The 16233-nt window shown below is 48.9% G+C and overlaps 1 protein-coding gene across 1 annotated transcript; it reads right to left on the reverse strand.

The window, feature by feature from the left end:
- Window positions 1–973: 973 nt before the first annotated feature.
- Window positions 974–16233, reverse strand: LOC141107326 (uncharacterized; the record flags this gene model as incomplete). Its single annotated transcript, XM_073598016.1, is given in 7 exon segments — window positions 974–1213; window positions 2932–3010; window positions 3640–3668; window positions 4312–4547; window positions 11729–11827; window positions 11949–12105; window positions 14502–16233. Coding segments are annotated over 4 exon segments (2071 nt in total), but the record flags the coding sequence as incomplete, so codon positions are not given.

The raw sequence follows: 16233 nt of genomic DNA on the forward strand, positions 1-16233 counted from the left end.
CGCTCAGCGGGGGCGGGCCTTAGAGAACAGAGGCCGCATATGGGCAGCACAGAGGCTTAGTGGTTAGCCTTGCAGCACTGGGGTCCATGGTTCAAATCCTGACCAGGACACTATCTGCATGGAGTTTGCATGTTCTCCCTGTGCTTGCGTGGGTTTCCTCCGGGTACTCTGGTTTCCTCCCACACTACAAAGACATGCTACTTTGTGTTGGTGGTGTAGTGGTGAGCATAGCTGCCTTCCCAGCAGCTGACCCGGGTTCGATTCCCGGCCAACGCCTTCTCCAATACTTGGAGTCCTCAGAGAGAAAAGCGCTATACAAGGTCAATGCGGAGTATATTTTAGCGGTGGAATAAAGAATGAAGCGAATGTTTGGAGGAAGAAATGAAAATGTTCCCCCAGAATGTATAGAAGGTGAACCCACCAACTGATAGAAGACGCTTAGTCCTCGCCGTGTCCATTAGTATTAGTTATTATATATTATAATTAGGATGATTATTATTACTACTAAAATAAATACAAGTACTATTAGTATTTTATGAATAATTATTCATAAAAAACTAAGATTATGAAAATAATTCATTAAATCCCCTTGTTAACCCAAAAAGCCCCATTTAGCTCCCTTTTCCCCTTCTCACTAGACTGACATTGGCTCGATGGCTCTCCTTAGGTTTTAGTCCTGGCTGTATAGAAAGGAGGAGGAATAGTGAGGTGCTACAACTACATTATTATTAATAAATAATAATAATTATTCACCCAGCTGCTGGCAAAAAAAAAAAACAAAAAAAAAAAAAAAAATGGTCAGACGACTTCCTGTAAGGAAAAAAAAAACAAAAAACAAAAAAAAAAAAAAAAACACCACACATTACTTCCCTCTGGCATAGGCACCGCCCCCATCAGCTCAGGTGAGAAGGAGCAGAAGAGGTTCAATCTATGAATACAATGCCAAATCAATGTCTATAACAGAGCAGCAAAAACCAGCCATGTTGTATATGGGAGGTGAGGAAAAACTTTATTTATATATTACATAAAAATACAACTTTTTTTTTTTTAAATATAAAACATTGAATGTACATTGAATAAAATACTTGTGTAGTGTAGCAGCTTCCATTGCAATTATATACATCAGATGAATTTCCATCTCCTTCATTGCCGGCTTTTCCTGCCAGATCCTTTATACGGTGCGATCAGCCGGAGTTCCCATGGTGCTCTGTGCCTGAAGGGGCAATCGTGTGATATTAATAGGTGATCAATATTGCATTTTCAGAGAGAGAGATCTCTCACACACACACATACACATATACATACATACAATTTTCTTTCACTCATGATTAGTGTTTGGCTGAAGCAATTTATTATCAATCTGTGTTTACGCTTTTTAAATCATAAAAACAACAGAAATGACCCTGATCAAAAATTTACATACCCCCCGGCTGATAACATGCACACAAGTTGACAGAATGGGGTTTGAATGGCTATTAAAGGGAACCATCCTCACCTGTGATCTGTTTGCTTGTAATTAGTGTGGGTGTATAAAAGGTCAATGAGTTTCTGGACTCCTGACATACCTTTGCATCTTTCATCCAGTGCTGCACTGAAGTTTCTGGATTCTGAGTCATGGGGAAAGCAAAAGAATTGTCAAAGGATCTGCGGGAAAAGGTAGTTGAACTGTATAAAACAGGAAAGGGATATAAAAAGGTATCCAAGGAATTGAGAATGTCAATCAGCAGTGTTCAAACTCTAATCAAGAAGTGGAGAATGAGGGGTTCTGGTGAAACCAAACCACGGTCAGGTAGACCAACTAAAATTTCAGCCACAACTGCCAGGAAAATTGTTTGGGATGCAAAGAAATCCCCACAAATAACTTCAGGTGGAATACAGGACTCTCTGAAAACATGTGGTGTGGCTTCTAGATGCACAATAAGGAGGCACTTGAAGAAAGATGGGCTGCATGGTCGAGTCTCCAGAAGAAAGATGGGCTGCATGGTCGAGTCTCCAGAAGAAAGATGGGCTGCATGGTCGAGTCTCCAGAAGAAAGATGGGCTGCATGGTCGAGTCGCCAGAAGAAAGTCATTACTACGCAAATCCCACAAAGTATCCCGCTTACAATACACCAAACATCCCAGAGACAAGCCTCAAACCTTCTGCCACAAAGTCATTTGGAGTGATGAGACCAAAATTGAGCTTTTTGGCCACAACCATAAACATTACATTTGGAGAAGAGTCAACAAGGCCTATGATGAAAGGTCCACCATTCCTACTGTGAAACACGGAGGTGGATCGCTGATGTTTTGGGGATGTGTGAGATACAAAGACACAGGCAATTAGGTCAACATTGATGGCAAGATGAATGCAGTATGTTATCAAAAAATACTGGAGGAACATTTGGATTCATCAGCCAGGAAGCTCCACATGGGAAGTACTTGGACATTCCAACATGACAATGATCCAAAACACAAGGCCAAGTCCACCTGTCATTGGCTACAGCAGAATAAATTGAAGGTTCTGGAGTGGCCATCTCAGTCTCCTGACCTCAGTATAATTGAGCCACTCTGGGGAGACAGACCAAGAATTTCCTGGAACTGGAGGACTTTTACCAAGAGGAACCATCTGAGAAGATAAAGAGCCTCATCCACAAATACCACAAAAGACTTCAAGCTGTCATTGATGGTAAAGGGGGCAATACACGGTATTAAGAACTGGGGTATGTAAACTTTTGATCAGGGTGATTTGGGTAGTTTCTGTTGTGATTATGATATAAAAAGAGTAAACACAGCTGATTGATAATAAATGGCTTCAGCCAAATACTGACCATGAGTGAGAGAAAAGTTTTTGTGTTATTTCATATTCTCTAAAAAATGGCCAAGAAATCAAATTGTCTGCAAACCTCAACCAACCGCAATGTGCAGCATTCGGCTCACAGCGACTTCTCACCGTATTGTCTTCTGAGCTCTTCCAACTCCCGAAGAAGTTTCCGATTCTCCTCACTCCATCGGCGGCAGCACTTGCAGGTCTGGGGGGGGAGGGGGGGATTAGAAGAGAGACATTACAAATCCGGCATCCTCCAAATTATCGCAAAAACATGTGAAGAAAAACTCCAGCCAATCCGCTCATCCCACAGATCATGCGGCAAAGCCATAGGTTTGTATTACTGTCCATCCAGTCCTGAGATTTACACAGCTCTTTGCTGCAGTTAAAGCCTCCCTCTACTCTTCAGTCTTGCACAGGTGTACCAACTCCCCCCCCCTTCCTCTGATTTCACAGCACATTATGTATTAGAAGCTGCAGCAAGTCAGAGCCCCGCCCTCATTTTCTAACTGGAGGACATCCGGCATTATTTACCCCCTTCCTCCCCAGCCTGACTGTGCCTGGCCCCGCCCCTTTCATTCATTGGATGTCAGTTGTCTCATACGGTGCAAGACTGGAGGGAGGTTGAGATTTAAGCGCCGCCACCTTTTCCTTCATACAGATTAGGCATTCTGGCTGGATTTTTTTTTTTGGGGGGCAATTGAGGGTTGGGCAGATTTAATTTTTTTTTTCTCTCATCATAGAGTCCCCCCCCCCCCCCACCTTGGGTATTAATATAACAGCAGATCCCAAGTCTTCACCTGCCTGGGCAAAAAAAAAAAAGCGGCCACTTACCTCCAGATTGCAGAAATCCTCAGCCGTATCTGAGGGATCAAAATACAAAATTAATTTCTAAAAAGATGGAAAGTGAAAATCAATAGATCAAAATCAATCAACCCCCCCCCAGTGGCGAGATTAAATATCACTAAAAGGAAGCTCTAATAAATAAAAAAAAATATATGGATACAGTGTTGCACGACCACGTAATTGTCATTCAAAGTGTGACAGCGCTGGAAATTGGCCTGGGCAGAAGGGGGGTGTAGTGAAGAGTACCTGGTATTGAAGGGGTTAAGCTCCACTCATCACCGCCCCATGCAAGTGCCCGGTAGACGAGTTGTTACTTTTTTTTAGCTGGCTCCCAGATTCAAAAGCAAAAATGTGTCTAACCCTGGGATATGTAGTCCTACCTTCTGAAAGGAGGAGTTTCAGGAGGCGGAGTCAGTGGAGGGAATCAGCAAGATACCATGGGATAAGTAGTCCTTAGAAACAGAAGCTGCAAAGCATGCTGGGAATGCAGGAAGTTGTGGAAAGGAGACCGGCAGCACTCACACCATGACAGGAGATTCTTCTATGGGGATTGTGTCAGTGAGGAGTATGGTTTGTATTATTCGTACAATGGTGATGAACGTGCGCTGGGATCATACATTTCCTATAAAAACTACACCGCCAGTGATCACCGACCCGTACCAGTCACAGGATGGTTTGAACTTTCTCCGGAAGGTTCTGCCCTCGTCGGTTGAGTCCGAGGTGTGGGAATATTTGGTTTTCCGGCCCCTTTGAAGACGGAATCTCTGGGGTTTGCTGTCGGAGTCGCTGAGACGGGCGGCTTGGCCGTTCTTTTTAAAAAGAGCCTTCTCCTTTCCCCGGGACAATCTTCCTCTGCGACAGCAATAAAGAAACCGGCGTCTTCCTTCCTGGTAATCCTGAAATACGGATCATTAGAGGGTCACCTTTATTATTACATTGACTGTCACCAGTACATGAACTGGGCTTACAACCCCCCCTCCCCTCCCCCAACCATGGTAATAAACCGCTTTAGGGTCCCGTTCGTCTTTGCAATGACTGAGCCTGGAAGTGATGGGAATTTGGTCACTTCCAGGTTCAAAGCTTTCATTTAATCTGTAGTGGACACTGGGGGTGGGGGGGGGACCCCTGATATCTATGGAAAGTGGACCCATCATTTGGACATTGCTAACGCATAGGGGTGCATTAAGCCCAATGTGAAATCAATAACTTTTTTTTTAACCACTTAAGGACCAGGCCTAATTCTGACATTTGTTGTTTACAAGTTAAAATCAATTTTTTTTGCTGGAAAATTACTTCGAACCCCCAAACTTTTTTTTTTTTTTTTTTTCTTTTTAGCAGAATGAAATGGAGATCATTCCAATACTATGTCACACTGTATTTGTGCAGCGGTCTTGCAAAAAAATCGGAGTTACTTACCGGTAACGTCCTTTTCCAGGAGTCTTTCAGGACAGCACCATAGAGAGACCTTGGCTCCTCCCCTTCTGAGGAAACACCGCCTTCAACTTAAAGCTTTAAACCTCACCGCTCTCCCCCGGCCCCTCAGTTCTTCAAGAGGACCTCCGGTTAGCTGGGGAGACACAAGAACACGTCATAATAACTTTGATCTTACCTGACGTTCTTCTGCGATGAACTCCATCACGAATATCCCTACAGTAGGGTGGGTAACTGTGCTGTCCTGAAAGACTCCTGGAAAAGGACGTTACCGGTAAGTAACTCCGATTTTCCCATTTCCGTCTTTCAGGACAGCACCATAGAGAGGATAAGCGAGCACCTTACCTTAGGGTGGGACTACTGCCTGCAGAACCTTACGCCCAAAAGCCTGGTCTTTTGCTGACAGAAGGTCCAATCTGTAGTGTTTCACGAACGTGTCGAATCTAGACCACGTTGCCGCTCTACAGATCTGCTCCGGAGACGCACCAGCCCACTCGGCCTGAGAGGTCGCCACTGCCCTTGTGGAGTGTGCCCTGATACCCTTAGGGGCTTCTAACCCGCTAAATATATAAGCCTGACTGATAGCTAACCTTAGCCACCTAGCTAAAGTGCGCCTCGAGGCTTTGCCTCCCTTCCTGATTCCTGAAAATAACACAAAAAAGGAATCAGATTTTCTAAATGGTTTTGTATCCTCCAAGTATTGCAGGACACACCTTCTTACATCTAGTTTATGAAACCTATGTTCCTGTTCCCTCACAGGATTCAAACAAAAGGTGGGCAAAACAATTTCCTGGCCTCTATGAAAAACCGAGGCTACTTTCGGTAAGAAGGCCGGATCGGCCTTAAAAATTACCCTGTCCGGGAATACCTGAAAAAAGGGGGCCCTAATGGAGAGGGCCTCGAGTTCACTTACTCTTCTTGCCGAAGTGATTGCCACCAAAAACACCGTTTTGAGGCTAATCCATTTTAGTGTACACGTCTCCAATGGCTCAAAGGGTTCCCCTGTAAGTGCTTGTAGGACCAAGGAAAGATCCCACATTGGGAAGGGGGGGACCTTCAGAGGTCTCTGCCTACTCAATGCTTTAAAAAATCTAATGACCCAAGGATCGGAGGCTAGTTGTTTCTCCAGAAACACACTCAAAGCAGAAACCTGCCCTTTCAGGGTGCCAAGGGCTAACCCCTTGTCCGCCCCTGCCTGCAGGAACTCTAAGACCGCTATAGAGCTGTGAGTATCAAAAGAAGTTTCTGTACACCAGCTATTAAAACGCCTCCATGTTTTTTGGTAGATGACCTGGGTTTCTTTTTTCCTGCAGTTAAGGAGGGTCTTTACCAAGCTATCTGAGAAACCTCTGTTCTTCAACAGTTCTTCCTCAGTAGCCAAGCCGCGAGGCTCCATCTCCCCACCTGGGGACAACAGATTGGCCCCTGGGAAAGGAGATTCTCCTGAACTGGCAAAAGCCAGGGGGGTTCCGCTGCGAGACTTCTCAGGATGGAGAACCAAGGCCTCCTGGGCCAATGTGGCGCAATAAGAATGAGAGTTGTGTTTTCCAGTTGGAATTTTCTTAGGACGGCTGGGATTAGTACAGGTGGGGGGAAGGCATAACACCTGTCGAAAGCCCAACTCTGAGCCAGTGCGTCTATCCCTAGAGCTCCATCCCACCTGTTTAGGGAGAAGAAGAGATGCACCTTCCTGTTTTCTCTCGAGGCAAAGAGGTCTATGCATGGCCTCCCCCATTTCTGGGATATTGCTTCGAAAACCCCCTGATTCAGAACCCAGTCGCCTTCCCTCAGCCGTTTCCTGCTGAGGTAATCCGCCACCAGATTTTGATCTCCTTTCAGATGCACTGCCGAGAGGGATAGGACGTTTAATTCGGCCCATCTGAGAATGCTTTCTACCAGGGTCCACAGAGGTCTGCTCCTGGTACCCCCCTGCCTGTTTATGTAGGCTACAGCTGAGGAGTTGTCCGACCGGACTCTCACATGCTGTCCCTGAAGTTCCTTTTGAAAAGTTTTGAGTGCCAAGGCTACTGCCTTCAGCTCCCTCCAGTTGGAGGATCTTCCTGCGTCCTCCTTCCGCCAGCCTCCCTGAGCCACCCGGTCCCCCATATGCGCCCCCCAACCCATGCCACTCGCATCGGTCGTGACGCATCTGGACACCGGCAGAACCCATTCCAGACCCTGAGAGAGATTGGCTTCTTTCCGCCACCACCATAGGGATCTCTTGACCTGGTCCGGTACAGTTATCAGGGAATCCAAAGATTCCTGACCGTGGTCCCAAATGCTCAGGATAAATAGTTGCAAGGGGCGAAAGTGTAACCCTGCCCACTGGACTGCTGGAAGTGCTGCCGTCAATAACCCCAAGGCTGACATAGCCTTTCTTACTGATATTTGTTGGCTGCCCTGGAGTAACGACATTGCCCTGTCTACCTTCTGGATCTTCTCCATAGGCAGGAAGACCTTTTGTTTTGTTGAGTCCAACAGGTAACCTAAAAAGATTACTTTTTGCGAAGGAGTCAGATTGGACTTCTCCAGATTTAAGAGCCAACCTAGACCCTCTAAGATGTTCCTTGTCAACTGCAGGTCCAGCGACAGTTGTTCCGCGGAAGGGGCAAAAAGTAGTAGATCGTCTAAATAAGCGATCACTGAAATGCCCCTGATCCGTAGGAAAGCCAAGACTTCTACCATGACTTTGGTGAAGATGCGGGGGGAAGAGGATAGTCCGAAGGGAAGGGCCCTGAACTGCCAGTGAAAGGTCCCTTCTCTGGTATTTATTGCCAGCCTGAGGAACCTTTGACACTGATCTGCAATGGAAATGTGCAGGTAGGCATCCCTCAAGTCTATCGATGCCATAAAGCAGTTTGGAGGAAGAAGTGTCTTTACCGAATAGATAGAGTCCATTCGGAACCTCCTGTAGGTGAGAGAGACGTTCAGAGGCTTCAGGTTCAGGATGAGCCTGAACTTCCCCGAGGGTTTGCGCACCACAAAAATGTGGGAGTAAAAGCCTCTGCCCGTCTCTCCTTCTGGCACTCGAACTACCACCTCCTGTTCCTCCAACTCCTGGAGGGAGGAAAGGAGAGCCACTGACCTCTCTGCACATTTCGGAAGCGTGGTTACGAGGAGTCTGCATGGTGGAGGTTCTGCAAACTCCAACCTGTACCCTCTTCTTATGACTTCCAAAATAAAATTGTTGGAGGTGATCATCTCCCACTGTGGCAGGAAGGCCCCCAGTCTTCCTCCCACCGTTATTCTGTCACTTTGTCTTTTTGGGCTGTTCAGGAGGGCGAAAAATAGCCCCCCCACGCCCCTTCCCTTTTTGTCCCCACCCCTTTTTCTGTTGATCAGATTTTGGGGGGTCCAACTTCTTCCACGGCCGAGACTTTCTTTTAGTCTCTGCCGGTTTTCTTTTAAAAGGAAATGCCTTTTTTCTGTCAGCCGTTCTATCCAATACAGCTTCCAGACCTGGCCCGAAAAGCAAGTCCCCCGTGAGAGGAATGCCGCAGAGTTTAACCTTGGATGCGGTATCTCCCTGCCATGTTTTAAGCCATAGGGCTCTTCTTGCCGAATTGGACAATGCGGCTGATCTTGCAGACATACGCACCGATTCAGCTGACGCATCTGCCAGGTAAGCTATTCCTTTAAGGAGCATGGGAAAAGACGAAAGGATTGTTTCCTTAGGCGTGCCCGCCTCTATATGCGCCTTAATTTGCGTTAGCCAATACTCCATGTTTCGTGCCACCACCGTGGACGCCATGGCAGGTTTGAGGTTCCCTATGGAAGAGTCCCAGGATTTTTTCAGGAGGGAATCTATCCTCTTATCCATGGGATCTGGGAGTGCCCCCATGTCTTCAAAGGCCAAGTCAGTGTGCCTGGAGACCTGCGAAAAGGCTGCGTCTAGCTTAGGCGATTTGTTCCATACCAGCGCCTCCTCTTCTGCAAAGGGGAACCTACGCTTAAGTGCCTTTGAAAGGAAAGGCTTCCTTTCGGGGTCTTGCCACTCCTTTTTGATGGCGTCGACTAAGACCTCATGGACCGGGAACACCTTCCTTTTATGTTCCCCTAGTCCCTTGTACATCTGGTCATGGAGTGAAAGTTTTTTCCTTTCCTCCTGGATTCCTAGGGTGGTATGAATGGCTCCTAGGAGCTCTCCACCTCCTCCAGGGAAAGCTTGTAGCGAGAGGATCTTGTGGATTCCCCTTCCGCCTCCTCTCCCTCTGATTCCCCCTGGGGATCTGAGGACCCGCTATCAGGCTCTTCCTCAACCTCGAATCTGGCACCTCCTGGATTCTCTCCACTTCCCGAGGGAGCATCCATTAAGGACTGAGGAACACTCTGCTGTGCTGGTGGAGAAACAACCTGCGGCTGTGGCAACTGAAGACTGGCAAATAATGTTTTAAAAGTCTGCACCGTATTGGAAAGTTCTTTCACGGATGCTGCTAAATCTGAAGACTGTTCTCCAGATTGCTCCCTTACTAGCCCCTCTATACAATCCCTGCAAAGGGGTTTAGACCAAGATTCCCCCATTGTGATTTTACATGAGGGGCATTTCTTCTTGGTACTGTGGGGCGACTTGCTTTTCTCTGTAGCTTTGCCCTGGAAAACAAGTTAAAAGTAGGGAGCAATCAGCAAACTTCCACCAGCACTACCACGGAGGGCCACCAGGGGTGCACTTCCCGGGACCAACCATCACCAGGGACCCAGACACAACCCTTTCCCCCCCTTCACCACCAGGGGGAGTTCTACACCTGTGGAGCTTTACAGGAAGCGGTAAGGGAACACCACCCCAGGGTTCCTCTTACCTTAGAGTGGCTGGTGCAGGATTCTCCTGGAGCGGTTCTTGAAGCCTCTGCTTCCGACATCTCCTTAGAGTGCAGTGGTGATCCAAGCCCCTGTGTACTGTCCCCACAGCAAGTCAGAGGCAGCACCAGCCGAACGCGCGGTCCGTTTTCAGCACCGCGACCGGAACCGGAAGTCACGGGTCAGACGGAAACACCGACCTCCGCCGGAAATGACGTCACCCGTCCTCCGACCCAGCGCTCAGAGCTCCCACGCTGGCTGCAAGTGCAGGGCGGTCTTCTGTGCCTCCGCCTATGCCACTGCTAGGCAAGAAAGAAAACGGACCCCCCCAGCTTACAACTTCACTAAGAGAAGCTGGGGGAGCGTGATGTGCAGTCTTCTAAAAGGTACTCAGCCACCCTAGCCCCTTAGACTGCAGCTTTCTTTAGAAAAAATGAGCAGGAGAGAGCCAGAGAGAGAGCGCCCCCTTTGGTCAGCCTGCAATTAGCCTCAGCCTCCCTAGCTGTGCGGCCCTGGTTCCTTGCGATGTCTCCCCACCGGAGGAAACACCAGAACTGAGGGGCCGGGGGAGAGCGGTGAGGTTTAAAGCTTTAAGTTGAAGGCGGTGTTTCCTCAGAAGGGGAGGAGCCAAGGTCTCTCTATGGTGCTGTCCTGAAAGACGGAAATGGGAAAAAGTCTTTGAAAATACGTTTGCAATAACTCCATCAGTATCAGAGTCGGATTTTCCGCCAACACCCCGTCATCACACATTTCCCCTCGGAAAATACGATCGTGTGTGTACGAGGCTTTATACTTACCCGAGCCAGATCACCATCCAGTGAGGAGCAGCGGCTCCATCGACTTGGTCCCTCCTCATTGGCTCAGGGACAGCGGCAGGAGCCATTGGTTCGCTGCCAATCACAGCTAGTGATGAGGAAGCAGGGGGGGGGGGGGGATGGGGGGAGAATCAAGCCAGCACCAGTCACCCCCCCCCCCAGACAAGTGGCCTGCTATGGGGGCACAAGTGCTAGGAGTATCGGAAGAGGAGCAGAAAGGAGGAGGATCGGGGATGCTCTGTGCAAAACCATTACACAGAGCGGGCAAGTATAACATGAACATAATGTAAATCAGTCTGCACAGGACATGGTATATCAGATCTCTTCAGAGCAATAGTAGTAAGCGGCTACAAATCCTTACAATGTACATTGATTGCCCAGAGGGGATCCTTTTCCTAAAAAGATGGAGTTGCTCTAAAGTAAAAAAAAAAAAATTATAATATAATATATAGTGGAACCTCTGTTTGCAGGCCTTTTCTGAAGCTCTCCAGCGCCCCCCCGCCTCTGGCCGCATGCGGTATTGAATCCCATTGAAGTCAATGCAGAACAAATTATTTTCGTTTCCATTGGCTTCAATGGGAAAACTCGCTTTGATAGGCGAGTACATTGGATTACGAGCATTCTCCTGGAACGGATTATGCTCGTAATCCGAGGTTCGTGTGCATGTATGTATATATAATACTGAGGGATTTGTATTTGACCTGACCTATGACTTTTACTCAACTTGACTTCTCCCAAGCCTGTGATTGGGCAAATCATGGAGCAGCAGACTGATAAAGTCCCTCGGCTCATTACATAGTCCTTCGTTCCTCATATATAGTCCTTCGAAATGGAAGGGAAGCCGCAGAGCATGCTGGGAATACAGAAAAGGTGTGGAAGGAGGTGGCCAGCACTGCAGCACACCTGATTGGCTCCCGGTGTAGGCACCCTTTCACCGCTGTATGGAGGACTACAGGAGCCCATCACCAAGTCCTATTCAGGTCCCCCCCACCTCCCACCCCCCACCCCCCACATTGGCTCCATCACTCACTGCTTACCTGGGAGGTTGGATTTTGGCTTTAGGAAGGTCTTCTGGGAGCTCAGGCCAAGTGGCGGCTGTAGAGCGGAACTTCCCGGCTTAAGGAAAGATTTGATTCCTTCAGATGAGAAGAAGACATAAAAAAAAAAAAATAAAAAATAAAAAAATCAAATAAATAAAAAAGTATTCTTTTTATTTCCTATGATCTCTCCAGCATTGATACTTCATATTCTCCTCACCAGTAGGTGGCGCTGTGGATACATCAGGAGTCGGAGCTTGTACACAGGTGGTGACGTTCTGCGTCGCTGCCAACCCCCCGCTGCTCGGAGTGCAGAGCTGTGAGGGGGGGTGGGTTGGAGCGCCGGGGAGCTTAGAAGGCAGAGCGGTGGACCGGGGCTTTATAAAAAAAAGAGGAAAGGAGAATTATTACCACGTACAGCAGAACACTGGAAAAAAATTCAACTATTTATCCCAGTTCAAAAGTTCTGGGATAAAGCCAAACTGCAGAGGGGTTTTGTTTTTTTAAGACCCTCTAACCCCATTTTTTTCCTTCATGTATATCTTCAAGCTAGCCGTCTTCTGAGGTCACCTTCTCTTCTCCAACCCCTGGACAGCGCGGGGCTCAAGTAATGACATGTGAGCACCACTCTATCCAGCAGTACTGGGAAGTCCGGGTTGCACAATGACAGCAGGCGGTTCCATGATGCCCCCGGGCTCATAGAAACTTGGGAGTGGGATGATGCCGAGCGTCATTCAATCCAGAAGAAGGGGTACAGTGCTGGGCTACAGAGCACCGAGATACCCAAATCCTTGGGGGCAATTGTGAGGGATGAGTGTCTGGAGGGGGCCTAGAGGTCTCTAGGAGGCTGAGGACTTTGCAGGGGCATTACAGGAGATTGGACTGCACTACGCGGGTTCGGGTGCACTGTGGGACACGGGTTGGAGGGTGGGGGGGGGGGGTCTGAAAGCTTTGCAGCATGTTAGGAGGCACTGCAGGGGGAATAAGGTGCACTGTTGAGGTTGGGGACACTACAGGAGACTAGAGGCTCTGCAGCAAGCTAGAAGGTAGTACAGGGGGTCGGGAAGCACTAGGGGGGGGTCACCGTGGCCCACTGTGGAAAACCGAAGTTTGGGGGTAATAGAAGCTTTGTAGCAAGCTAAAAAGGCACTACAGGGGGCTGGGGTGCACTTTGGGACACTGTTGAAGGTTGGGGGAACTAAGGGGGAATGGAAGCTTTGCAGCAAGCTAGAAGGGGGCACTAAGGTGTACGGTGGGACACTGCTGGAGCTTAGGGTGCTTATGGGGGACTGGAAGATATGCAGCAAGCTAGAAGGCACTACAGGGGGCTGGGGTGCACTGTGGGACACTGTTGAAAGTTGGGGGGGAACTAAGGGGGGGCTGAAAGCTTTGTAGCAAGCTAGAAAGCACTACAGGGGGCCGGGGTGCACTGAGGTAGGGGGCACAAGGGGGGCTGGAAGCTTTGTAGCAGGCTAGAAGGCACTACAGGGGGCTGGGGTGCACTGTTGAAGGTTGGGGGAACTAAGGGGCCATGGAAGCTTTGCAGCAAGCTAGGTGGGGACCAAGGTGTACTGTGGGACACTCCTGGTGCTTGGGGGGGGGGGGGCTGGATGCTTTGCAGCAGCTAGGAGGGGGCTAAGGTGCACTGTGGGACACTCCTGGAGCAAGCTAGAAAGCACTACAGGGGGCTAGGGTGCACTGTGGGACACTGTTGAAGGTTGGGGGCACTAAAGGGGGGGGGGGGCTGGAAGCTTTGGAGCAAGCTAGAAAGCACTACAGGGGGCTGGGCTGCACTGAGGTAGGGGACACAAGGGTGGCTGGAAGCTTTGCAAAAAGCACTACAGGGGGATGGGCTGCACTGAGGTAGGGGGCACAAGGGGGGCTGGAAGCTTTGTAGCAAGCTAGAAGGCACTGCAGGTGGCTAGGGTGCACTGTTGAAGGTTGGGGGCACTAAGGGGGGGGGGGGGGGGCTGGAAGCTTTGCAGCAAGCTGGAAAGCACTACAGGGGGCTGGGCTGCACTGAGGTAGGGGACACAAGGGTGGCTGGAAGCTTTGCAAAAAGCACTACAGGGGGATGGGCTGCACTGAGGTAGGGGGCACAAGGGGGGCTGGAGGCTTTGCAGCAAGCACTACAGGGGGCTGGGGTGCATTGTGGGACACTCCTGGAGCAAGCTAGAAAGCACTACAGGGGGCTAGGGTGCACTGAGTTAGGGGGCACAAGTGGGGCTGGAAGCTTTGCAGAAAGCACTACAGGGGGCTAGGGTGCACTGAGGTAAGGGGCGCTGGAAGCTTTGCAGAAAGCACTATAGGGGGCTGGGGTGCACTGTGGGACACTGAGGTTGGGGAGGCACAAGAGGGGGCTGAAAGCTTTTCAGCAAGATGGAAGGGGGCTAGAGTGCACTGTGGGACACTCCTGGAGCTTGGGGGTACTTATGGTGGTTGGAAGCTTTGCAGCAAGCTAGGAGGTACTTAAGTTTGAGTTTGGGAAGCATTGTGGGGGTTTCAGGCTCTCTGGGGGAGGTTGAGAGGCACGGCAGGCCACTGTAGTAGGCTGGGTGGCACAACTGGAACTGGGAAGCATTGTGGCAGATTAGGGAATCTGCAGATGTCCTAAGGCCTGAGAGGAGGTAGTGCCCCTGGTGATTGAGAACCTTTGCCCTAACCAATAATTGTTGTCTCTACTGATCAATTTCCTGAAAACAATACATGCATACGATATTTTGCTCCTCTCTAATACAAAGAAAACGTTGACATGTCCTCAGTGTATACAAACCTTTGGCACAGCAGCTTTCAGAGTCTTGAGGCTGCTCCCGACAAGCTTGCTTGGTGCCATGATCCCAGTTTTCTCCTCTACGTTCTGCTTTGTGTTCCCCACATTAGGTCTTGGTAAGCCTGGCCGGGCCAGCGGAGGTCTAATACTCCCCCTTCCAGGAATACCCCTTGGTGGAATTTTGGAAAGCATTGGCTCTTTCACTTGTCCTGTGGGATTGTGGAACAGAGCTAGAGCCCGGCGTGCGGTGGGTATACCGGACATTTGGGAGCAAAGCGCAGTTCCTTGTGTGCTGGTTGGGAGCCCGGCTACCCCTTTGTTTTGTGGCCTGTGACCTTCATTCCCTCCTGTTGGGGCCATCAGTTTAGACTGCGTGCTCACACAATCTTCTGTTGGATCCTTGTGTGGAGGCTCCATCACACAGCCTAGGGACACATTCGGATTTTGCGGTTCAGATTTCTGAAAGGGGAAATTGTTTAACCCTGGGACAGGTGTAGAGGTGACAAAAGACAGAGACCCCGCTGAGAAGACGCTGACGTCCTGGACATTCTCCTCCTCCTGGATCATGCTGAAGGACTCAGAGGCCAAAAACCGACCCTTGGAGGGAGGCGCTTCATTCAGAAAGTAATAGGCAGTAGGATTGTCACTTCCTTCTTTATTTCCTGAGTTTTCTTGGCCATCTGGTCTACCTTGAGTGGACGTGCCGACTAATGTTTCAAGATCAGCATGGGTTCCATCAGATACAGGCATCTGGTCTTCTGCAGGTGTGCCAATGAGGTCATCAGCTTTATTGGGGATCATTAATTCATTTTCCGGTCTATGACCTGCATGGGTCACATCAGATACAGATATATGGTCTTCTGCATGACGGAGATTGATAGTTTCGGCTTTTTTGGGGATCATTATGTCCTCAGGAGAGGCAGCGCAACCAGAAATATTCCTGGAGTCCCTTGATGACCCTGGAAGGTTTCTGCTCTCTTTGATATCACAGGTTGGCACAGATGTTGGGGCAACTTTTGGAGATGTGATATTGTCTTTGATCCCTTCTGTTGAGTTCATGGCACTCCCAGTGCTATTACCCATAGTAGAGAACACTCCACTTATATGAGATATGTCCTTTAGCATGCCATCTGGCATACCTGGTGACAAGGCTTTGGACTCCATGTCAAAAATTTGATTTTGGCCAACATGGTCATCCTGTGCAAAGCCAACGTCTTCTGTAGCACCATCACAGACTTCCATAATCCTACGTGATGGATTGCTGGAATCTGCAATGGCTTCAGCTGATAAGGTTCTATTTACTGTGGAGTTACCAGTTTCTTTGCCTTTTCCCTCATCCTGCGTCATAACAATATCTTGCGTTCTGTTTCCAGAATCATCAGGAGCTGGTCTGATAGCTTGTGGGGTGTTTGCAGACCTGCTGGGCTCATGAACAGATAGAATCTCACCGGCGGTAACCGGAGAAGGCTCTGGTATCGCTTTAGTATTGGCGACACAACTTTCTTGGTTTGATACAATTTCCTGAGTGGTATTGGGGATACAATCTTCATGGTTTGACATCATCTCTTGGGTGGTATTGGTGACACAACCTTCATGGTTCAATACCATTTTCTGAGTAGTAACAGTGACACAAACTTCTTGCTTTGATACAATCTCCTGAGTGGCATTTGGGACGCAACCATCTTGGTTTAAGACAATCTCATGAGTGGTATTGGCAACACAACCTTCCTGGTTT

This window comes from Aquarana catesbeiana, linkage group LG09, assembly GCF_042186555.1.
Source record: "Aquarana catesbeiana isolate 2022-GZ linkage group LG09, ASM4218655v1, whole genome shotgun sequence".
Classification (NCBI taxonomy): Eukaryota; Metazoa; Chordata; class Amphibia; order Anura; family Ranidae; genus Aquarana; species Aquarana catesbeiana.